Source organism: Hippoglossus hippoglossus, chromosome 7, assembly GCF_009819705.1.
Source record: "Hippoglossus hippoglossus isolate fHipHip1 chromosome 7, fHipHip1.pri, whole genome shotgun sequence".
In the NCBI taxonomy this organism is placed as follows: Eukaryota; Metazoa; Chordata; class Actinopteri; order Pleuronectiformes; family Pleuronectidae; genus Hippoglossus; species Hippoglossus hippoglossus.
This window is the reverse complement of record NC_047157.1, coordinates 16,649,905-16,676,300: the sequence shown is the minus strand read 5'-3', so window position 1 is coordinate 16,676,300 and position 26,396 is coordinate 16,649,905. Positions and strand designations below refer to the sequence as shown.

The window sequence follows — 26,396 nt, the reverse complement described above, 5'->3', positions numbered from 1 at the left end:
TCTCTCTTACATATACAGTACACACACACACACACACACACACAAAATCACTGCACAAGAGCCATGTATCCTGAGGCCTTCCTTTTCACTTCCTCCTCTGCTCTCTCTTTCTTCTGCTCCCTCCTGCCAATTCCTTTCTCCCTCGCTCAGGTGGAGACTCTTACCAAACAAACAGCCAATAATGGCAGTAAGCTCTGAGCCTTTGAAGGCAGCTTATCTGTGAGGAACATTAGAGTAATAGATCTTTAGTGGAAATCAACAACTCGAGTCTTGCCCTGAGGGCAGGAGTTCTGCATTAGCAGCGGCTGAGCCACACCTTGGCTGTCTTTTACAGTAACTATGACAGTAATGTCTTCAGTTGGATCCAGATAGATCCTCTCTGCTTAGCTCTTTGAAACAGTTAAGGCCACGATGAAAGGGGATCTTTTATGCCATACAATGCAACTGGTAGTCAATGCTCGGGCGCCGCCTTAAAGAGGGCCTAAACGGTTGTGTGTGTTTGTGTGTGTGTGAGCGACAGAGACAGAAAAAGCGTGTGTGTGTACTTTGAGTGAGGGTGAAGACTAAGTGTGTTTGCTTCTTTTTTATATCTGAATAGACTGACTTCAGTTTCTCTCGCAGTCACACATGAGGTTGCACACACACACACACACACATTCACACACACACACACACACACACACACACAGACAGACACGCACACATACACAGACACGCACACATACACACACAAAGAGTCAGGAAGGAGGGTACAATGCTGTCCTGCCCTCCTCCTTCCTCTAAAGATGTGGGGCTTTTTTTTTTCTCCCTCTCTCTCAGACTTCCTGGGAGGGGTACACTGCCCTTTGTGTCCGAAGGCACTCTCTCTTTATCTTTGCCTCTCTTATTCTCCCTTTTTTTCTCATTCACGGGGCACAAAGAGCGAGGGAGAGGGTGAGGAGAAGTCTTTCACCTGGACAAGGAGGGCCACGGAGAGGACCGGGCCACAAAAGAGCAGGGCCACAGAGAGGGAGGGAGGGAGGGAGGAAGAGAAAAGACGAGATAACAAGGCAGAAAAAGGGAGATGCGTCTATGTTTTTGTGTTCCCATGTTTTGTGCCCTTTCCTGCTCGTTGTGGTTTTGCCGAGAATGACAGGCGGATGTCTGGGTAGAGAGAGCGGCTGTTTAGTCTGAGGCCATGTCATGGGAAACATATTCATGCCCCCTGGGACTTATTCATACGCTGGTATACTGCACACACACATACACACATACATGGACACACTCTGTGTCCGTTCCTTGTCCTCCCACACACACACACCCTGTCATGAGACCAGGGGTGTGTGTGTGGGGGGGGTGAAAGGTCAAGCACTTAAGTAATGGAACAGGAAGTGTTGGAACAGTCGGCGCTACACAACATACAACTAACTCCAACATGTGGACAGGACTGACAGGCAGCTGTTGTGGGTAGCACATAGCTTTGGAAGGCAGAGAGGCATTCCTAGCCCTGCCCATTGTCACTTATCTGTTGTTCGGCATGTACGTTTTATCTGACTTTCATATGGGTTTGTCACATGACCCATTGCTTCTTCCCAAATCAGAGTAAAAAAAACCTGTCTCAAGAACACAGGACAAACACATGCCACTTATGTGCGGAACAGGGTTACAAATTTCACCACTTTTCCAAAAATCCTGAAAAGGTATCTCTTACAGAGGTGTTTTTTTTTTCCTGCACACTGATTCAAGGCAGATTCTCAGCAGTGGATACAACAGTAAATGAAACCCGATGAGTATTAGTGTCAGGCTCTATTATGACTTCATTTGGTTGAATGGCAGAAACAGGAGGACACTGGATCTAGTTAGAAGACTGCTCAAATCCGCTCCTGGCTCTCGCTCCCTCCTTAACTGCTGCACTCACAGATCTATGATCAGCTCATCTGCTCCATATATTTAACAGCATCCGCGGATAACATCTAGAACTGAACTTAGATCAGCACCCGATGAAATCTTACCCCATACCAATGAGGACATGTGGCTGCTGTTGGTTTAAAGAGATTTAGCTTGGCCCCTTGCCATGCATGTAAAAAGTCCAGATTTCCTCTTTTGCTCCTTCTCAGACATGTTATAGAGACGTGAGCGAGTCTGGTTTCAGTTGCAGAAGTGCTGCAGTGGCAGAGCTGCCTCCAGCCTCCCTTTAAAACAGATGGAAAATACACCTGTGTCCAGTCGTAGCAACAAGTAATAATATTGCCTTATAGCCTCACAGTGACCTGACTGCTGTTTCTGCATTCAGGTCAGTTAACCTAAAACTCCACAATTAAGACCTCTGAAAAAAAGATTTTATCACTCCTTCCTCTTTCCCTCCTCGTTCACCTCTTCACCTTCTGTTTTCCGCATCCCGTCTTCCACCCTCTGGACATTCCTGAGCCGTTATACCCACGTTTGGCGATGCGCTGTGTGCGTGTCCCCTGAGGTGTTTGACATTTAAGTGTGTCTGTAATAGCTTATTTGTTCTCCTCAGCTAACTCCTGTACCAGTGGTCCATTCTCCCAACCTAATCCCTTCTTGCTTTTCACTGTATCAGCACTGCTCTATGGGATGCTTTGATGCTACACAGGGAGATTGGACAGGCCATTACCCATCATTACGTTAGCATGTGTGTGTGTGTGTGTGTGTGTGTGTGTGTGTGTGTGTGTGTGTGTGTGTGTGTGTGTGTGTGTGTGTGTGTGTGTGTGTGTGTGTGTGTAGAAGAACGGATATGTGTTCATATATCCATGCTTGTGCAATGTGTTTCTTTGTGTGTAATGTGCACATGAAGGTCTTGCAGTGCGTGTGTGTGTGTGTGTGTACTGCTGGAAACAGCATTAAGTATCATTAGCTCTTACTAGTCATCACCTGCACACTGCCAACCCCACATGAGCCACTTTAGTCGGCAGGCCTGGCCAGTGATCACACAGATAGGCAGAGACAGACTCATGTTGAGCTACAGAGGGAACTTAGAGAGCTATGTCTTACACGTACTGCTATCAGCACTGTATGCATGTACATGCATTCTCATGTATTACTGTAGCACATTAATTATGCCTTGTAATAAATCTGACAAGTAAAATCTGTTTTGTTAATTAGAATTTTAAAAACAATAAAAAAATAAAAAATAAGGAAGTTAATCAGTAGCCGAGTCCTCTTTCCTTTTTAATTGACAAAAGGTAGTGGTTTCACTTTTAGCCCTTTTCAAACTGGTTGTTGTTGACTTGCTTTACATGAGGGAGAGAAGAGAAGAGACTGACAAGGTAACTTTTTTATATGTGGGGACATAAAATGATAAGTTTGGTTTAAATCAATCTGCTACTATTAAGACAGCTCATCTAACCCATGTGTTATCTAACCCACCATATACAGATACAAATGACAGCTTGAATGGGTCATGGGTGCACATGCGTATAGATGCACACATATGCATGTATGTACACCAGGACAGTTGGGGACATTTGTCGTGGCCCGGCCCAGGATAGGACAATGCCTTCTCTGTAGTGGAAATAAGAGGGCTAGTGCAAATCATGCACATACACATACACACACACACACACACACACACACACACACACACACACACTCACATTCCCATGGATTTCCAGGGTTGGAAAGGGGCTGAGTAGGAATCTGGGCCATGCAGGCGTTCTGAATCCTCTCAGTCAGAGGCAGCCCTTCACCCTTCAAACACACGTCACAGGGAGCACATTCCACAGCCCCTGTGTCGTCATGCTGCGATCACACGAAACATACAGATTCACACATTCAGTCAACGAGCACGGCTCTGACCCCAACAAATACCAACCACCGTTCTGTGGAGTCCACGTCGGCTTGTGACATGCAGGCTCATGTGCACACAGTCCAAAGACATACTCCACTTCACTTCCCTGATCCCTGTCTCCTCCACCCTAGTTCTCTCCGAGATCTCGTGTCGTGATTGCTTTCTACGTTTTTCTAAAGGACAGGATATGGAGCGGTGGAGCACACTATGGCCTCTGCCTGCCGCTCCTAAGGGAATTTTCATTGTTTCCATTGTTGTCGACCTACCTGCCTACCTGCCGTCTGTCCCTGAGCGACATTTAAAAGCCTCCCAGGTTGCTCTCGGGAAACCACAAACCACTGCACTGCGACGCTAACTGCCTATCCCTTCTCCCCAACACCCTTCTGGCATAAATATCACTTTTGTTGCAGGCGGAAGTGGCTTTTTCTTCTGTTCACTGCAGGGCCTCCAGGGAGTTTAGGAGAGACACGTTGAGGCAAACACTTCAACCTTGCTGGGAGGAAGTCGGCAACAAAAGAGTGAATGAAGGGCTGGAAAAAAAAGATTGAAGGAAATGAGAAAGGAAAACATTTGTGCATCTTTATCCAACTGTGATCGCATGTGTCCAACTTCCTCTGTATATTCTGAGGTCCAACTCTCTTCTCCAACTCTGATCACAGCTGGCAGTTCGTCGGCTTAGATCCAACACACCTCCTCATACACACACCTTGAAAACATTTACACCATTTGGCTTGGGTACACATCCTTCCCTTTTCCAGCCCGCTGCCCTGAGCTATATGCACTCATTTTGAATTTCTGAGGAGCACATTGCACATCAGTGATCATACATTTGCACTTAGCGCTGTATGAGCAGCTTCAACACCTGCTCTGAAGAAATACACACACACACACGCACACACACTCAAGCTCTTAATGTATGGATTCTTCTTCTAACTAAAGGGGGGCCAGAGGGAACAGGTGAGGAAAGCAGAATAGGTTGGGGGAGACGGATAGACAGAGAGAGGGAGAGAGGGAAGTGTAGTTGAGGTGGGGGGCTACCATAGACGCCTGGAGCCAGGACACTGATGCTGGAGCTGATAGCGGCTGTATAGAGGACCCTCCATTGACAACACACACACACACACACACACACACACACACACACACAGTTCTCTTTTCTCTCTGCAATTTTCTTATTTTTGTTCATTCATTCCCCTCAACTCTTCCTCCCCCCTCCATCCCTCACAACATCTCCCTCTTTTCATGTGTGTGTGTCTCACTCTCTCAGACATGCTGTTTACAGTATGACCCCCGGTTGCTCATGATAGGAATCGTTCCATCAACATAATGGCTAAATGACACGCACACGACTGTTACAGTCTCGGCCACCACAAAGAGGCAGGATGTTTTCTCCTGCATGTGTACGTAAAGTATGCGCATGTGTTTTTGCATGCTTGTGTGTGAGTGGGCGCGCTCTCCTGCTTAAACTTGACCTAAGTCTTCAAAAATCTTCCTATTCATATTTTTCTGTCACGATTTTGAATCCTTCGCCCTTCGCGTTGTCAGTTTCTATCACTTTTTCTTCATCTTGCCTCCTTCAATTTTTCATGCTTCACCTCCACTGACTAAAAAAACCCTCAGCAGTCTGGGTGGTCTTTACACACACACACATATGAATGCGTTTGCACACTCCATGATTTTCCTCTGTCTAGTAATGCGTTCGTCGTGGTTTTCTGGCCTTGGTTAAAACACAGTTAGACATTCGCCGCACTCACCACTACCACAAAGCATCACCTAATCGGTGCTCAACTCCAGCCTCAGACTCACAAGCGAATGCACACACACTCCATCCCTCTCACACACCTGTGTGCACACAGTGAACACTGCTGAGAGAAACGTGAGATGTGTAAACATAAGCACCTGACAACCTTCCAAAACTGACTTTTTATGTACAGGATATCACAGCAGCCAGAGCATGAACTTATAACTTACTTTCATCACAATTAAATTCTTTCCTAAATAGGTGTAAATCTATTAGGGGTCAGCTGACTAATTCTCTTGCACCTCGGCCAACAGTTGTGATAGACAGCCTACTTATCGTGTCACTGTGGAGCCATCTCTTATGTTACTTTGCTTGCAGCTACACATAAAACAGCACCAAACCCCGATGCACATAGTGTTCTCCAACTCATCACACATCAACACACATGCACGCACATCACCCCGAACAGACACACACCCTCGGGCAGTGTTTTTCCTCTCTAATCTGATATCAAAGAGAAGTACTTTCAAAGCGTTTCATATGACAGCTCATTTTATGCGTTGCCCACGGAAACGATTATTGCCATAAATCTCTACCCACTTTGTTATGAGTTGCTTGAAGCATCTTTGCCTTCGAAGAGTTGAATTCCTTTGCAGAGTAAACCTGCATTCACCTCACTATTTTGTTATAATAGTTTTTTTTCTCTGATGATAATTTAATTATGTTTCTACCTTTATGGATTGGAGTCGTCCAAGAAAATGGAGAGAAGCATTCATAGCCTGGATTGCCCCCTTTGGTTTCTATAGCACGTACAGTTGCGCTCACTTTGAAGAGCTCTCCAATGACATGGGTGGATGATGTCATATACTTTCACAGCGTTATGTGGATGTGGTTTGTAATGTGGACTGTTCCCAAGCAAATCTCTGTGACCTCGGCAGCCTACAGTATGTGCCGGAAGGCTAATCCAGCCTCCATTGCACAGTGGGGCGTGCTGGACGGTTTGACAGATCCTGGTGGGGACTGGACCGGCTCTCCGCTGTTGTAACCTTTTATACTCCAGGATGAAATGAGAAACTTTGGCCTGCTGTGCAATGTTCTGGGTTATGTGTGTGTGTGTGTGCATGTGGGCAGGGTTAGGGAGGGGATGTTGTTTTGTTTGCGTTTGATGATTTTTATCAGCAAGGCAAACGAGAAATCTGCGACTCTTGTGTGCGGTATCTTAATTTGTTGCGGCATCTCTCCTGCTGCCCTACATTCCCTCCTTCTCTCGTCTGCAGTAATGTGTGTTTGCATGTGTGTGGGCATGTGCGGTTGGTCGCTGAGTTTATTTATCTTATTCTAAATCAGCCCTCAAACTCACTAATTGGTCCAGTTCCATCGTTAGGTAACGACGGGAAATGAACAATTACTCGTGTGTGTGTGTGTGTGAGGAAGAGAGAGAGAGAGAGAGAGAGAGAGAGAGAGAGAGAGCGTGTGTGTGTGTGGTTGTGCGCGCATGTGCATGTGTGGGTGTGTGCGTGGCTATAGTGGTTCATTTAAGAGCAGAGTAGATTTCCAAAGAGGGAGTTTCAGGTCATCACTGTTTTTATATTAGAGGAGGACTAAGAGGCTCGACACTCTTCCTCTTTGAGTCACTTCCAGTGTGTGTGTGTGTGTGTGTGTGTGTGTGTGTGTGTGTGTGTGTGTGTGTGTGTGTGTGTGTGTGTGTTGGCGTATGCGTGTGTGTGTGCATGTGTATGTGCTGGCCTAGTTGTGTGGCATGCCCTTTGTGATTCCTGGATGAGGTTAGCAACACCATAAACTCTACATGTGTTTTAACGTTCAAATGGCCACAGTGATATCTGGAGTCCCAGGCTCACATGACAGCTGCAGAGTTGGGCATCAGTCAAGTGGAGTTGTCTTTCCTTTATGTCCCTCTTTAAAAGTCGTTAGCAACATAAACTGTTGATCTCTCCTCACTCCCTCTGACTTGTATCCCTCCACTCCTGTAATACTTGCAGAGCCCCTAGTGAGCAACTGCTCTATCACACCCTGTTTCCTGGATTCGACTTCTATCACTTCAATATCAGTTATCACAGAGTGCCTATAATCTATCCTCAGAGCCTTACGCAGTGAGGCAATTTGAAAGATCTGGCTGTAGGCCACAGCAGGGTGGTGTTTTGGAAGTGGGCTTGATTTCCCCAACTTTTTATAGTAAAATAAAAAAAATATTGATGAATAATGTTAATAATCATGTTTTAATGGTACTTACAGTATGTTTAGTAATCTGCCAGGTGCTCCAATTGAGCTTTCAAGCATAACTAATCACTAATCATATTTTAAAATTGAGCTGTCAGCTTTTGCAAATTAAGTCCCACAAATAAACAATTTTGTCAATTTATCAATCAAAATAAAGAATTAAGAGTTTCCTTGGTAAAATGCCAACAATTCTCACCTTTTTAGTTATTGAGTTTTAGTATTACAAAACAGTAAGTTGCATGTATGTAGACTAAAACAGATCATCAAAGGGTGGAGTAAGCGATTCTAATTCAATATTGATTCTGTGTATTCTGATAAAAATCTGGTGTTCCTACACAACCTTGGCTCTGTAAATGGGAGATATGGCAGCCGACTTGAAAGACCACAGAGATTTCTCCCATGAGTCTTAAACTGCTTTCAGACATTCTCTGAACTCTGCAGTTCCTCCATATTTTCTCTGGAGGACGTGCATGTGTGAACACAAATGTCCAAGTGAGACGCTCCACAGTTTCTACGGACTTTATCTGCCTGGCTTCCTAGTATAATGTCTGTAGAAATCCTTGAGAATTTGATATGTGAACACATCAGGGGATCCAAGCTGGATTCACCGCAAGTGAATGGGGGGTTGATGATGATGAGACGCAAAAAGAAAAAAAAGAAAAACAAATATCTCCTTGTGAAAAAGCGGTGCCATACGCGTAGAAGACGCCGACGAAGATGTCAAGAGAGTTTGTGGTGATAAGAGACGACGACAGTGACGGGATCCTGTAACCACATGATCTACGCAGCGAAGTTAATTCGTCACTTTCTGCCTCTGTCTTCTGCACCTGGCTGCTCCACCTCTCGCCTGAATAACGCACGTGAAAGGCAAACTGCGGATAAAGTCAGCAGCCAATTCTCCGGATTTCACCCAGAGGTCATGTCATAAAACGGCTTTTATGGATTATGGTGGAGAGATCTCAGTGAGTAGAAAGGCATAAAGACATTTGCAGAGGTTGTTTCTGCTTAATAGGTGGGTTACCGTTTGTTAATGCGATAGCCACCTCACCAGCTGGTTAGCTAATTACTGGGTTAACTAGCAAGCAGGTACAGGTGCCAAATCTGTGTGCCAGGTAATGTTAAAGTTCTTGCCCAAGGATATTTCTAGTTTGCCAAGTTGTTGGTATGATGTTACCTATAGTACCAGGAGTTTTGTGAGTATTGCTATCAGTATCATCGTGCTCCTTCACATGTTCTGTGCATGCTAACTTTGAAACGGCAATTGTGACAACTGTTTGCTTATCTTGTTATTTGCTCCATATCATCATATGTGATAGGTTTTAAAGCCACAAGGTCTAAATATAAAAGTTTATTTGTTGGATGCATAATTCAAAATGTTGTGGCAGGTTACGTTACCTTCTTGGTTAGCTGAGCTACAAACCAATGATTCAGCTTTGTAAAAAAATAAATAATAATATCTAAACAACACATTTTACTCCATTAGGTTTTGCATTTTTTAAGTGTTTTATTTGATGACATTTTTACCTCTAAGTTTTTGCTTTAGCCGACAGTATCCACTTCCAGGCCATATAAAACATTTAGTATTTCACCATTGTGTCGTTGTCTTATCGATGCACATCCATGAATTTGGGGGGCGGGGCTACTGCAGGAGCACTGATGGGGGGGGTGCATTTATTTTGCTGTTGAGTTCAAATATTAAAAGTCTTTCTCCTGAATTTCTTACTCCACCTTTAATCCCAAACATATTTAGACATCTTTGCACAAACTCTTCCTCACACACACACACAAACACATGCTTGTCATGTGCTTGCAACTTATGCCTACTCATATATAATATACTGAATATGTAAATTCAGTCTGTTATATATTTATATATATATACAAGTATGTTTACTGTATATTCAGGATATTGAAAAGTATCTAGAAGAAGACATACACAGACACACAAGCACAAGCACTCATGCATACATGTACACAAAGGCACACACATGCTCATGTACACACACACTCTCACGCTGGGTCTCCAGTTGGCGCTCGGAAACCTGACACTGAACGAAGTGGTCAAGTAATTTTGCTATAGTGGTCCGCACACGAACATTCTCACACACACACACATGTTCCCACTTGGCCCCAGTCCGTTTTTATCTACGCACTGTTTCCTGGTAACACATCCAACTGACTGTTGCCCACTGCTCTATTTTTAAAATCCCAGATGCAATGTATAGTGATTCTAATCTTACTTGGCAAGGTATTTTCATTTCCAAATTAATGTTTAAGTTGGGACTCACTATTGGCAGTCAAGTTTTCATTTTTTCATATCAGATGAGTTGGTACCACAATGCATGATAGGAGGTTTAGGGATCAAGTAGAAGGTTTCAGGATGACACACAAAGTGGAAACACAAGGCAAGAATGGCAAAAGGTCAAGGAAATGCAGGACACAGTCAGAGGCCTGCATGTGGAAAGGTGAAGATGAAACAGGACAAGATCAAGCACCCTAACTCAACAGTAGCATGTGTTACTCACAGGTAAGTGGTGAGGGGGCTGAGGTTGGCTGGCACAGATGATAGTCCCAACTCTGAGCAGTCCGCCATGACGAATATCCCATCTTCCTCACACTGACATGGAGACGGGCAAAGTGATGCCGGCGGCCCCTGTCTGTCCTGGACCCGTCCGTACCCCCACACTCCAGGGGAGGAACCCCAAACTCCTCCAGCCACGCAGAGAAGCAGAAGCACAGGCAACATGTCTGACTGTCCACCTGTCTGCATCTACACCAGCAGGGTCTCCTGTCTTGTTGCACTCTCTCTTGTCCTCTCTAATGTCCTAAGAGATAGCTGTGATAAGATGAGGAGGTTCCACTGATTCTTCTCTGTCCTAAATCTGCTGTCTCCCTTTGGAAGCCCCTCACTGATCTTTTCCTCCTGTGCAGGTTGTCCTCACTGAAAGTCTGTCCCTGTCATAAGTTCTACCTCTTCATCTCTTCATCTCTTCATTCTCTTCACCGCTTCATTCCCAGGGGTTAACTCTGCTGTAACTTCCTTCCCCACTTTCCTGTCTTCCCTCTCACCCTGCCCTCTCCTTTCTCACTGTCCTTCTCCCCCAAACACAGTCACTCTTTCTCCCTCCCTTTCTCTCTCTATCTCTCTCTCTCTCACTCTCTCCTTGTAAATGTCTCTTCCTCTCTCTGTCTCTCTCTCCTTACCTATTGTAGAAGGACTGCATGAGTTGTGAATGAGCCACCCTCATTGGCCCACAATTTAGGGATGGGCTGGAGCATCTCCGAAAAGTAGGAGGGGCCCGTGATTCTCAAACTCTTCCCTCTCTTTCTCTCCCTTTCTTCCTTTTGCCTGTTTTACTTTGCCTCTCTGTGAAGGGAGTGAGTGAGTGTTTAGTTTGAAAGGAAGGGGAAAGGGGTGAAGGAGAGAGGAGGGGGTGGCAACGCAGTACAGTGGTGTGGGACACGATTTCTCCTTGTGGGACCTTATGAATGGAACTGAGAGAAAATGAGACAGTGTTTACAGCTGAAAGAGAGGAAAGAGGGGGAAAAAAGCAAGCTCCAGAGGATAAGAATGAAGGCAGCAGAGTGTGTTTGGCTGTGTGAGAGAGATGCAGAGGGTCAGAGTGTGTGACTGGGAGTGACAGTTTTTTCGGAAATTGGAATTCTGACACTTCAGCACCCCTCGGTCCCCAGAAAGAGCAGAATCCAGTGTCTTGTGAGTCCCACCTTCTCAGGTTTCTGCTGCTGGAATGTCACGATTGCACACACACACACACACACACACACACACACACACACACACACACACACACACATAGAAAAGAAAAGATTATGAGTGACCGGCGCAAAGTAGTCCTCATATCTGTTTCACATGCACACACTCTAGTATACAGAGAGAAGATTGTGGATTTGTGAAAACGTGCCTTGGGATAAAGCCTGTATATTTCACAGTTTATCTGCAAGCACTTGTGTTTTTCCACATAATCGTTAAAATGTTCTCATCAAACTGCCCTTTTTATAATTACAGCACATAAGTCCTGCTGGCGTAGACCTAATATTAAAAATGAAAACTGAGCTTTTCAATAAGGAGCCTATAAATGACAGGATGCGATTCATGTAAGAACAGGATGTTACATGAGACCCTAATGATGCATTTTGTAATTATAACAATTCAAAGCAAGAAAAACTGGATTTCCATTCAGCAAGCAATAATGCATAAACAAAAATGTTGCAGTTGGGAGGAGCGATAATGACTTTTTTCCACTAAAAGAAAACATTTTAAAACACGATACCAACCGATGATCACAATGCACTTGAGCAACGGGTTTAGCATTTAATCGCACCTAATAACTCCAGTTTTTGTGACTTTCATGTTTTATTAGAGGGATTACATAGTCCTTGGCGAATTGATAAAATCTTACAACCACTCTGGCTCGTAAAATCTTTTCAAGCTCCAGTGGATTAACAGAAAAATGCATTTCTCAATTCCTGGAAATCTGAGGCTTGGGGAAATTAGGATTTAATTCAGCAGCAGCAGCACATTTATGCGCACGCAAATGCACACATGCAAAGCCAAAGTAAATTTATGATTACATTCATTACTAAATGTCTCTAAACCCAGTTTGAGTTGTTTTTTTTTACAGCTCCATTCGTCCTGTATGTTGCTCTGTCTCTCTCCTTCTCTGTCGTTCTTTCTCCACAATTCTCTGTAGGCTGAATAGTTTCTCATTAATTAATTAACATTCCTGTGCCACTGTGTTTTCTGAGGGGCCTTTGTTATGGCCCCACAAAAACTCTTTCAGAGCTGTTCTCTCTTGCTCTCTCTCTTCTCTTTTTTCCTCCTCTTTGTAGCTGTGTGTCTGTTATTGCTTCTTCTGTCCATTGTCAGTTGTGCAAATTGTTTTCAAGTGATGTTTTATGATAAATCTTTCTTTCCCTTTTCAATACTTCAGTTGCACACAGGCAGATATGTATGAACTCTTCACAGGAAAACCGCGAGCACACTCAATCCCATGGGCACATACGAAAACATGCACATGCACCTCATGCACCTGCAAACTTCTTCCACTCCCCGGGCTCTCCACCTCTCCCCTTCTTGCGCACCGAGCTCTGTCATCTTTTTAAATGCTCTTTAATTGTCTGGCCCCGGGGGAGCCCTAAAACACACATACTGTAATAACCTGCATGTCTGGTCTCCTGCCTGTCTCTGTCTGTCTCCCGCTCTCCTCTCCTTTTTTGTCATCCTCCTCCCCTTCAATCACAAATACGCACACAACCAAGCACAGCGCTCCTTACTGGTACAAAAATAACGTACGTGTTTGTTTTCATTGCACCTGTTCTGACGCCGTTTTGATGGATGTGTGCAGGTTTATATGCGAGAGACTGTAAACCACTCATATGCAATCAGAAGGAATGCAAATTATGATATATAGCTTCCACTGCTTCTATCAATGCTGTAAATAAGCTAGAGTTAGTTGTCATCTGTTACCCTATAGACAAGTCAACCTGAATAAAGTAAAATGACCTAAATTATTACAAATACCTATGGAAAATTCCTGTGCACTATACAGACCACCCAAACTAACTGTACAACAAACCAATGGGAAAACCACCACACCCAATAAAACAAGCAAATCAGTAAAATACATTATTAAAATCAAACAATACACTGCAACAATCCAGAAATACGTAGGATAGGTAGGATAAACCCATTTATCTCCTTAGTCCATTTATTTAAGGGTTAAGTAGCAGCTCCACTCACTAAACTGTATTGACTTTCTAGATGTATTCAGTTTCTTCTTGATTGACAAGCTTCCTGTTCACCTTTGCCCTCGACAAAAAACAGTATTGACAGTATAATTATGTTTAGAGGTTAAGTTTAGTTTTTGTGTGTCTCAAATTATGTTAATACTGGTCTATTTTGTACTAAACCTGGGGCATTGAAGTGCATTTCCCTACCTTATGAGCCAAGCTGCTACTGATGCCAAGGCGTCAGCAGTTCAACTTTTTGAGGTGGAAAAGTTCAAATCAAACTAAAGGTTTGGTTGACTAATTGTTTCTGAAACTCTTCAGCCTAATTGTTGAAACGCTCTTAATGTCGGTGTCTGTGGCCCTCGCAGGACGGTAATAAACACTGAAGCCATAGGTTAGTGAGCGAGTCACTGAAAGGTCGGCTTCTAGCAGTTGTCAGTCAGTTTGCGTTCATTTGTTTCGGAGAGGGGACGGGACGTATCACCTGCAATTGTATGTACCCTGCACTTGCCAACCCAACTTTTAAACTGGACAAGGTCTTGTCACCTCCAGGGTCTTGGGTTAAGACTTTTTGCTGACACAGCAATCATAACTACTCTAATGTGCTTGCTGTTTGAGGTAGTTAATACTTGTGTGGCCTGTCAGCAGAAATCAAAGGATGCAGTCTGACATTGGGATTATGGGTGTTGTTGATGTTGTGGTTTTGTCTGGTGCTTCTCAGGACACGCTCATGTGTGTCATCATGTAGCTTGATGTTCACCATTAGCGGATTGGAATCACTTGCTTTTCACTAAACTAAGTTGCTTCTTCCAGTAGCGTTAAGGGCGACACGCACCAACAACATCGGAAAATGTGTACCACAATATGTCAGTGTTCTATTTCCCTGCATGTCCTCACATCACTTTGTAAGAAAAACAGCAGTTTGATCACATTTGCTCCTTGGTACTGCTTCTTGCTCTGTGATGCGTCTGGTTTGCAATAAATGCTTCAAGTGACATGCGGCATTTGATGTGAGCCTCCTCTGCTTGTTGCCCCAAAGAGGCTTGGCCCGGCCCTGCATTAAATGAATGGCTCAAACTCACAGTTTTTAGGTGAGTGTGCAGAATCCAACATGCCACGGATAAAGAATGCATGCACTTATATTCCTTCTCTCCCTCCCTCCCTCTTTCTCACACTCACCCCTCTCACTCACCTACACGCTATCAAACAGTCTGCATCAGATCAAAGCCGGTGCTGTCTCCCCTCTACTCCCCCATCATCCCCCCCTCTCCACCGTGCTCCCTGGGCTGTAAACACTATCCAAGCAACGGCAGCCTTGAAGACACAAAGACAAGTAGCTACCTGACACCTGACACTAACTTGAGAGCACTCACCGTGGTCTACCTGGGAATAAAACACACACACACACACACACACACACACACACACAAGGCTATGCAAGCTCCTTGCAGTAAGAGAAAGTAGCCGTGCAATCAACCCCCCCAATACACACACTCCATCCAACCTCACCTCCGCACCCACCCCTCGCCCACCAACACCCACCACTCCGCACACACCCAAAATGTCTTCCCCACCCCTCCCCCAACACCCACAAGCACCTTTCCAATCTAAACTTGCCAAGAGTCGGCATAAGTGTGTGTGTGTGTATCTGTGCACACCTGTATGTGCATGTCGACAGATGAGTGCGCTCTCAAATGTGCCTGTGTCTGTATTTGTGCATGCCTGAGCTGTGCAGCGATTGAAGGCCAACTCAGGTATACTCAGCGGAAGTAAGTGAGACGCAGTGGCCGGTGGCGTCAACCAAGGTGTGTGCTCTGGCTTTTCATGTGAAACCACCTGAAAGCCAACAAAAGGTCCCTCTCCTTCACTCCATCCCTCCCCCCGTCCCTCTCTTCCTCTCTGCATCTCACAGTACAAAGGAAAGGAATGAATGAAAGAAAAAGCAGCAGAGGAAGGGGGATGAGGTAAGGTAGTGAGGATGCAAGGGTGGGGCATGCGAGAGTTGTAGAGGAGGGGTTGCTGGCAAGTGGGCAGTTATATCAGTTATATCCCTGTGTGTTTCTGTGGGTCATGGAGTTCAGCAAAGCACTGCATCTGGAGGCTGGAGAGATAGAGCATCAGAGGTTTGTGTCCAAATTAGAAAATATGCATTTCTGTCACCTGTATCCCCCTCCTGATTGGCTCGTGAGTCACAACTACAGGTGGTGGATGCAAAACATTGCAAATGTTCCTTCCAAGACTTAAAACAAACAAAAAAAGGAAATCCCTGCATGCGTTTACTTATCACCGTTGCTGTATCTCATTTGTAGTATGGCTTCCTGTTTCCACTGGCATGTGCATGTCTGTTGGTCATATGATCTGCATTTTCAGGTGAGCTAGTATGGATGAAGATTACTTTTGATACGAAGATAAAACGCTAGTTTCAGTTTTAGTTAAGTGTGGATGTAGCCTTATGAACTGCAAAGTGTTGTGGTCTTGATCAGGAGATGCAGCTCAGGTATCGCAGTATTGGCAGGACATCAGTAAACAGGAAGCCACGCCCAGCCAGCAGCACACATGGTCAGTCACAGGGATTGAATGGGGATGAAGAGGAAACAAGGTTGTGAAGACAGAAGCAGCAAAAACAACAGAGTCTATTTATTCCTCCCATATTGTGTCTTTAATAAAAATTCAGATGAACTCATGATTACGTCACACTTTTTCCTTATTTAAACTTTAAAATAGAAACTGACAGAAATTTGGTTTTCTGGCAAAACAATACTAAAATGTTAATGGTTGGCTCTATGTGAAAATAATCTTAGGCGGATAATAGAGAAACACATTTTTCGAGTGAAATTGAGTGAAATGCTGAACAGATTGGAGGTACCATCAATTTCATTGAAAGTTTAATAATTTTTAAGCTCCTTAAAATATTGAGTTTTTCTATCGTAAAAACCCAATGCAACGCATTAGTCAAGGTTTTATTGAAAATACAATAAAAGACATTAAAATACTATGTCAGAACTGATTTTGAAGATTTTGAATTTTGGGTGATTATAAAGAAAGAGGAAACCAAAGACAAAATGGTCCACAGCATGAACATGAGCCAGCAACAGTTGAGTGATGCAGCGTCGCCTCTCGTACAGAAAGCAAATCAAAACATTCTTACCTCATAAATTCAAAAGCATCACTCTACCAACTGTGAAACAATGAGTCAGTTTGGCCTAAATTAAAAGCATTTAAGAAAGGAGAATAACTTATTTAATTGCAGTCAAACTGGTTTATATACAGTATATTCAATGATAGTGGAAAATGTTTCAGGGTAAATGAAAGTTATTTTTTTTACCTAAGTCAAACTTAGGCTGAAAAGAGGGGGCCTTTAGTAAAAAACGAAGCGGTGACGTGAAACACCATGAAGAAAACATGGCAGTTATTTTCTTTGTCATGAATCCAGTGGTGATCGTGCCCGGACAAGTTGAGTGAATTCGCCAATTAGAAGCTGACAAGGTTCTGCAGTGAGGAAGAGGTTGTGGTCCAGGATGGTCTCAGTCACACTGTGGCACCAAGACAAAGCTTTATTGTGTTTTGATCTGTGAACTGCTTGTTTTCTCTGCAGTGACACTAGATATATGCAGATATACGAGGGTAAATATGGTGAAATAGGCTGACTGAAGCCGACAGGTCTGCGCCTGTAGGATACCGAAGACAGAGATGCTCCTCTCTGTTTGATGCTCTTCTAAATGACGCCATTGGCACTGCAATCACGTGTGTGTGTGTGTGTGTGTGTGTGTGTGTGTGTGTGTGTGTGTGTGTGTGTGTGTGTGTGTGTGTGTGTGTGCGTGCGTGCGCGTGCGTGCGTGCGTGCGTGCGTGCATGCGTGCGTGCGTGTTTGCGTGCTTTGCAGTGGGTTTGCAGGTGTGCTTGTTTGGTTGTGTGACTTTTATACCTGCATGCTAAATGCTCTCTATTAAAAGTTTATTGACCTAAAAATACAGCAATTATCTAAAGCCTCTAATCATGGCTCTTTGTGTGTGCCTTTATGTGTGCCTCATTTTGTAATTAAGGGCAAATATATTCCTGATTAATTAAGGTTAGTGATAAGGTGTGAAGTTAAGGTAAGGGTGAGTCATGAATTGGTCATGGTTAACGTTAGGAATACGGTTCTCATCCCTGTCCATGAGTGGAAGTCAACGTACATTCCTAATGAGGATTGCTGTGCAAACGTGTGTTCCTGTATCTTTGTGAGGACCATTTTAGGCATAGACCCTACAGAGTGAGGACATTTTTGGAAAGTGAGGACATTTTGACCGGTCCTCACTTTTTCAGTGGACTGTTTAAGGGTTAAGACTTGGTTTAGGTTAGGGTTCAGCATTTAGTTTGGATGGTTAAGGTTAGGGGCTAGGGAATGCATTATGTCACTGAGTGTCCTCACTAAGATAGAAGTTCAAACATGCGTGTGTGTGTGCGTGTGTGTGTTTTCACGTGCACTTGTGAGTGCATGTGTGTGAGTGATGAATGCTTGTGTGTCTTTGTAGTCATACCCAGTTCTGCGTGATAGCATCAGCAGTGTCGGTGTGGAGGGAGACTGATGTGGAATGTTAACAGTGACTCAAAGTATTGGACTGTCTCCACACAGTCTCATCCATGCAGAACCCAGATAGGACTGGCAGGAGACTCAACACAATGTAGTGCGAGATGACGAGAGGAGCCTCATTATTGTCTGTTTCACGCCGGCCTCTGAGAATCCCAGTCATCTGTAAAGTACACAGCAGCAGTTGACAGATTACATCTATTAAAAGGAAAAATGAGGCACCTGTGAGGTATGAAACGTGTCATCACTGACAGCATGATTACAATAATCTTATTAAATCATACCATTATGCTTTGTGATCTCGTCTTTATGGGAGCCACAGTTGAATTCCCAAATAGGTGATGAAATGGCGCCATCTTCAGCCAAAAGACAGAACAGCATCAGTGCAACAGGTCAGGAACTAAACATCCAGCTAATGGCAACAGGTCTCTTGACTCATTGAAAGATCCTAATGCACTGATCTATTAAATATATAAACATGAAACAGTCACTTTGTACAGTGATACCTAGTGGGTGGGTTGGATTTTATTAATTTTAGTAATCTATTTAATGTGTTAAATACACATATGCTATATTACATTATGCATGACTATAACATGTCTCCTCTCATTTCCTTTCAAGCATATTATCTCCTGCAGTGTGTTAGTTAGAAAATAATCCAAAGAAAAGTACAGTGTTTTAAAACATTATTAAAAATATTTTTTATATCACAATTAAAATCTGAAAAATAATAAATAGATAATGGTTTAATTTTAATGTTTTAAATCCAGTGATGAAACCCCCTTTTTTGAACATTGTATATGCAATTATCAATAATATATTTATAAATAACATTTATGATGGACTGCCTTATCCTGAAGGTTTCAAAATGCTGCACAGTATTGATTATCACAGGCTCCACTCAGTCACACACATGTTTTCCAGCCAGCAAAAAGTTTCACTGAGACATTAACATCTAATCTGATGATGTGAGACGTTTGTTAGAAAACCTAGAGGCTTTTTTCATTATTTACATTGTGAGTTTTTAGAGGAGGAATAAATAAATAATAAAATCAGTGATGGCTGAATTACATTTGAGCTGCTTCATTTTATGGTCATGTTCTTGTCACGACTTATGGGGACACTTGACTAAAACAGAAACAGCTGATGTTATTCATAATACCTGTGCTTTTCATATAGTAACAAATACATATTGCTTCTTTTCATTTATAAGTTCAGACTGACTGTATTTTACAGTCAGTCTGAACTTTTTACAGACCTCATCTAATAAATCATCAGAGCCAATCTTCCGCATTTTAGGAGCTTGACGATGAGTAACCAAACACTACAGCACAAATCTGTCTCCATTACATAATGCAAGTTTGTTCTTCAACCCACTCAGGACATATCTGTCTCTCAGTTTAAGGGATCCTCATCAAAAATGTTGTTTATATTACACATTTATGTGAAAAAACTGTATACATATACATGCATATTACTTAAACAAATATCAATAGTGGTGTCTCCCTAAAACAATCCTTATTGAGCCTGGTTATTTATTACTGTAGAACGGAAAATAAAATGTTGGCGTTTTTGGATAATTGAAGTGTAGAAATGCTTTTTGTAAAGCGTAACTTTACAATAATACTACCACTTCAATCAGCTGCTGTTTTAAAAACAACTAAGTCTACTCTTTTACAAAGAATTTCTAAGCCTGATTTCTGTCCTCCATTATTATTAGTTATTTGCCTTTCATCAGAATTCTTCTTCCATATGTTTTCTCTTATTAGGAGGCATTTTAATGTCCTGGGTTTTTATCACCATCATACACAGAAGTTGATTGTTGATTGTCCCATTCACATTCCATTTAGATTGCAGTGGGTATTGTGAAATAGTTGACTGTCCAACTTCAAGTGTTTTTAACTCAAATTTTTCATATTAATCACAACTTTTTAAATCCCTGTGATTCAGCGTTAGAAAACAATAAAACACAACAAAGCCCATGGGGAGTTACCGTGTTTTATCAGCACACTGAAGTTACTTCTGGTTTTGATGTTCAGCAAAAACTCAAATCACAAGGGCTCACATTCCCATGAGCCCCAACTGCATTGTCCTTCATTCTGTGGTTTATATTGTGGCCTGTGAAGACTGCAGCAAAGGAGAAGTGATAAATATCCAATAGCCACCACTCAGACAATGACTTGGCCTTCTGTGGAAAGAGGAAGCAACTTCCCTGCCATAATGTCACAAGCTCTCTTTCTAGAGCGGTCAGGCTAACCATAAAGTCCTGCACACATGCTGACACAGGTATTATAACTCCGCTGGAGACTCCTAAATGTGTAGAAATCACTGCACAAAACCCCCAGGTGGATGTAGTTTCCAGGAGTGCAACACTGATCAAATACAACTATTGAGTGTATTATTGAGATACGTCTCTTTTGGAATTTTTCCTTTCCTTTCTGATGTACGTTTTGCAAGATGAGATTTTTCTTTTTCAATGTTGACCTCATATCGCAAAGACGTGAACTTATGTCAGACTTAAGATGTGAATTTGAGGACATGTTGACTTTATCTTAGAGCTCCAGGCAGTTTGGTGTCTTAATACAGCCTCACAGAGCTGCTATGGCTGTAGACTCTGAAAGCATTTTCACATCTACCTTGTTTGGTCCAGACCTTCTTCTTTTCAGTTAAGTCTGAACCACAATAACAGAAGTGAAAGGTGCCTCAGACGAGTCCAGACCAACAGTCCAACATTTACCAAAATTTAGATGGTTTCAGTTTGGATTAAACTAAACTGTGGTTCAATTCATTTGCAGTGTGAAAACCCTTTTTGGGATGGTTCGGACTTGAGGACAGATTGCAGGAAGTGAAGACAGGATTAAAGAATAGGAGAAGAAAAAGAAGCAATGACGTTCATTTTGCTATTGAACCAGTTCATGTCTACAAACCAATCGAAAATAAGTAGACGAGTGTCACATAGTTGATGCTGACAGGACGTACGTATGTCAGACAATAGTCTTTAGTCTGCTCCCTAAATTGCAACGTGAAACCAAAACTAACTGGATCAGTTGTAGATGCATTAACAAAGACATGAACCTTGGTTTGAACCATGGTCTGGACTTTCAGGTGTGAAAGTACCCTGAGTCTTATTTGTTGTTGAACAAAAAAATATGTCAAATTCCATGTTGTGGGAATCTGCAGAGCAAGTTTTTGTTCTTTGTTTGGTTTTTCTATACCCATCACAGCTTTCCATGAGTTCTAGTAAAGAAAAGGGTTGCAGACATAATAATTATATAGGCTTGATAGCATTTCTCTGTTGGGAAATGATGGCGTCCTTGAGTCTCTTGAAAGGGGCTATATAAATTCAAGCTATTATTATTATCATGGATTCATAGGGTCAAGATAAAGACCAACTTGCGTCAATGACTTAACGAGTGCTATCAGTATAGTTTACTACAGAAAGGGCAGGGGACAGCAAAACATTTGGTTCTGTACTGTTAACATCATAGTTCACCCTCTGACAGAGTCGTGTAAAGCAGGACAACACACAGATGTTACATGTGACTTTGTTGCTAATGAGGCAACAAAGTTCAGATGTGGGAGGCCGACATAAAAGCAGGCTATTGTTTTCGTCCAGCCTCCCTTCATCACAACAGATGTGGAGTGGAGGTGTGGGCCCTCAGCAGGAGGATACACTGTGATTCTTGTCAAGCTGCACACAGAAATATGCTTCGCTGTGTGTGTGTGTGTGTGTGTGTGTGTGTGTGTGTGTGTGTGTGTGTGTGTGTGTGTGTGTGTGTGTGTGTGTCTGTGAGTGTGAGTGTGAGTGTGTGAGTGTGAGTGTGTGGGCTTTCCTCTGTGCAACAGGGGCTGATTTCAAAATAACTCATCAAACACCCACAGGCCCTTTATTGTGTTCTTTGGACACAAGAGGGAAAATCTCATGGAGATGTTTTATTTTCTCCTCAGTGCAGATAAAACATCACTCTTTCTCCACTCCTCTTTGTCTGTGCTTATCTTGCTGTGAAAACAGATGATATATGTACAGTCTTCGCACTCAAGTTTATGTTATTCCGATAAGGCCCATGGGTTTCTCTGCATGTCTGTGTGGTTTATGAGTGTTTATTGAGACCATAATTGCAGGACTGCCCACTGGAGGACACATGCAGTCTTTCGTGGGAATGCAAAGTCCCACCAGTTCCCAATCCGGCTCCTTATCTCCAGTATTCCCATATGAGTGATGTATATTATCCTGCTGAATCACAACCAGTTGACCGCTGCACCATTTGCAAATGACTTGTGGAAAGGTAAAGATGAGTTAGAATAAAAATCTTGAAAAATTATTAAAACTCTGCAAAGTAAAGTGCCTATAATAAATCCACTGCAATTTGCAAATACATAAATATAACTAAGGTGATGGTGCAAGAAATGAGAACTTGGAACCAAAAATATAAAATTATTGAATAAACCAGGTTTGATTTTTTCTTTTTTCTGTGGGAATTCTGGAGAAAAAGACAGACCGACGTGTGTGAGAGCGACAGAGAGGCAGCGGAGCTGATGTTTGAGGTCAACCTCAGGTTTTGCATACTTGCTTGTGTCTCTGAAACACGGTACGTATGCCAGCACCCTGGCACGTTCAACTGTCTCACCTGCCAGAGTGTTCGCCTGACTCACCTGCCCCCCCCACCGGGGCCCTGCCCATGGGTGTGAACATCAAACACTGCCTCTGCTCACAAACATTCAAATCATCACCACGTTTCCCACCAGATGAATACTGTCCATTCGCTAACTGCGATAACACACTGACACGTAATGAAGAAATGACTGTATTTACCTTTGCAATGCAGCTTGATTCAATTTGTGATTTATATGTGAAATAATAATAAAATCAAAATATTACTCAGTCCAGTTATTCCTCTGTATATATGTCATATAGTTTAAGCACTTATCCTTTGACTCACACACAAACATGCACACACACCCAAACACAAACACAGGCGTTGGGGAAATTCCCTGTAACCTGCATGTGTACTGGTGATTTGCGTATGTTCACTAATCTTGGGGGTTAGGCTATAACTGTAAACCCACTACACCTGGACACACACATGCTCGCACACACACAGCACATTACCCATCACTAACTGATGTGTTGATAAGCCACACGAGTGGTGCAACACCTCACACACTGATGGTCAGCGGTGTTTGTTTGCGTTTGTGTTGCAAGTCGGTTTTTCAATTCACCTGCCAGTCTGTGACCGTTAAACATCACAAGTCACTCAGACGCACAACAGGTAGGCAGCTGGTCAAATGTCTCTCTCTCTCTCTTTCTCGCTCTCTCTCTCTTACATACACACACAAAGACGCTGTTAGACATGCTCTGGATTTTAGCATGTAGATGTCAAGAGGTTAATACAGGGAAATAATTTACTAGCACAATAAATATTGTTATATAAGTGATGTTATACCCTAATACTTATTGTGTATATACTACAGTAAGTAGTGTGATATAAGAGTGATTATATTATGTATTAGTGTGGATAATCTCACCCTCCCCTCTGTGTCACCTATCACTCCTTTATTTTTAGACGCAAACTCGTATTTTTAGCTCAGACTTCCCCTCTCGTCCCTGATAAAAGGAGAATGGACAACAAAGTCAGGGCCAAAAAACACAAATCAGATAAGTGCAAAGCCTGCCTGGCGTGGTAAGGCGGCAGTTCTCCACCATCAACGCCTATCTCTCCCTCTGTGTTTCTGTCTCTGTGGCCTTATCACCTTGTCTCAAAGCTCCAGGTGCAAGCCGAGTTATTGGAATTCTAACTGTCACCTTTTTTCAGTGAGCGCTGAGGGTTTTTCCAAACACGTTAAACAAGTGTTTTTATAAACCTCTTGACAAGTGTCTTTATGTTTTGACAACAAACTTCTACTACTGCTCCTTCAACTTCTACTGTTACATTACTGCAACATACATTTCAAGTTCTGACACCATCGCCCCTAAAAATACTACTGTTGTGTACTGCTACCCCTGCTGCTGCTACTACTACTACTGCGGATTGAGCAGATAGATTTACAGATTGATCAAATTTGCCTTTTGCTTCCACTGCAACATTTGCTGCCCCCCTTTTTTATTACATGTAATCCTTGAGATGGGATTACCACCCAGATTTTTACACCACAAGCAGCAATTTAGCCAAAACAGGAATCTCCTGGCCAACAACTAATCTCCAATACTGTGGAACATCATTCTTACACTATTGTACATTGATTGATTGATTTGTTTCTATTTTCCTTAACATTTCTAATGGTACCATGTTGTATGGTATGGGAGTGGATTAGAATTAAGGTTTATGAGATATAAGAATAAAATATTATTTAGCTATAATATGATCAAGACAAAGATAAGAGAATTTAAAAAATGCTAATATGTTAATAAGCTAATAACTCTTTGCAGGCTAATTGTTGTTTGACAACGATGTGGGCTTATGGTTTTGTTGTATACAGTGTATTCATACTGTACGTGTACATGTGTGTCAAGAAAGTTAGACCTACAAAATCTATTTGGCACTGCTGTGTTTGCGTCACTGACTCCACACCGGAAACCCTAAGATATTATCATGGGGTGTGGTAAACTCTCCACTTGTGGAAATATTTCTTAAAAATGTTGCTGTGTAAGCAAATATTAGGCATAGTTAACTATGTTTGACCGTAACATAAGGGTTATATATAGCCTTCTCTTTTGTATGATTTGCAACCTATGGATTTGTTTTCATCTGCTTTACATACAGTAAAATATATACAGTTCGGATCCTGAGAGTTTAAAAAAACCCGTCTGTATGACATCAAGTACGGGAAACGCTCCCGGTGCTTCACGGAAGCCTTGTTTCACCTCGCTCAACAGGTTTACAAACCAGAGTTCGATGGAAATTCACATTAGCAAACAATTGCAGTTCAAGATCAGACCAAAACAATTGTGCAGAGAAGATTCTAATAAATGTGCTATTGAAGCATGTACTTTTCCAGATGGTCAGCCTGTCACACTGGAGAAAACGAATCACTGACACTCTTGGCTCAGCTGCTGCTGTTTGATTGAGCACCCCCACAATTACATGTACATGTGTACTAATTTTTAAAGCACCAGAAAGAAAAAGCAGTGGATAATACTGGAATGGTACAAAAACCTGTAAAGAAAAAAAGTAATTGCTGGTAAACTTTGATATGTTGACCTCCCTTGACCCTCCATATATCCTTTTGTGCCCTGAGAGGTTTACAGTGTAGGAGCCTGTAGTGATATTTCAGTGTGATGAATTGCTACACTAAAACTTGACTATTTGTGAAGTTAGTATTGCCATTCCTGTTAGGTTTAAGATTTTATCATGTTGAGATGACAGCCCAGGAATAAAACCCAGGTTGTAAATATCGGCCACCTCTCCATTATATATGCTTCATATATCACCCGTTTCCGAGGAGGTCACAGGCTACTGGCACTGCTTTTGGATTCATAATGACACTGATCATCAGGCCATAAACACTTGGTGTTTTTTATTAGTGATGTTTACAGCTTTTTTGTTTTATTTATTGAGTCAACATGTTTCTTCCCAGCATGCCCTGCAGGCAAACGCTCTGGTCACTGTCCATGGAAACTTCTGCCCCGCAGGGAAAACTCGTTACTCTCCCTCAGACTGTTTACATGCTTTTTTTTTTATTTGCTACTGGATTCAAATAAAATATGTCGCTGGTTTAAATAAAAATGTCATGGTTATTTTGCAACATTTCACACGTTCATGTATGAGTTGATTCGCTTCCTCCATTTGTAAAGCATTCAGGAATTTGTTTTTAGAGGGGTCCTTAATACACTGCGGTTGAAGGGGTGTTTGAAGGCCCAATTGACAGTTCCAGACATCAGCTTTTATTGTTTTACTGACAACAATATGTTTTCATCTGGTGGAAATAGCTGAAATGACAGGTTTGACTAGAAAGCACATTCAGCCGCTGACAAACCTTTGCCTCAGGCCTGTAGTCATTCATGGTTTGGTGATTGAATGTGACCTTTGTTTGGAGCACTTAGGACTTTTATCGGAACTTCAGATTGAATTAGTGCCTCATTTGACTCTTGTGTTCATCGCATGTCTGACGTCTGTATCAGTTTAACTCCTACAAACTCTGGTTAAACAGTGTGGGTGGATGTGTCACGTGTCATTTTATACTCCAGCATCTCTGCCACTTCACTTTTAGTGTCTTTGTGTCTCAGCCTCAGACCAGTTTGGGGAAATCCCTCAGCCACACACACCCTGTGAGAAAGCGACACATCCTGCACTGCCAGTTGTGTACTG

At 42.6% G+C, this 26,396-nt stretch overlaps 1 protein-coding gene across 1 annotated transcript in view; it reads right to left on the bottom strand.

Moving 5' to 3' along the window:
• Nucleotides 1-11,777, bottom strand: part of LOC117764001 (leucine-rich repeat-containing G-protein coupled receptor 6) — a 37,767-nt gene extending 25,990 nt beyond the window's left edge. The window contains exon 1 of the mRNA XM_034589385.1: nt 10,295-11,777. Within this exon, the coding sequence (XP_034445276.1) occupies nt 10,295-10,539 (245 nt within the window). The 5' untranslated portion in view covers nt 10,540-11,777. The remainder of the gene's footprint in view (nt 1-10,294) is intronic.
• Between the last annotated feature and the right edge of the window lie 14,619 nt (nt 11,778-26,396).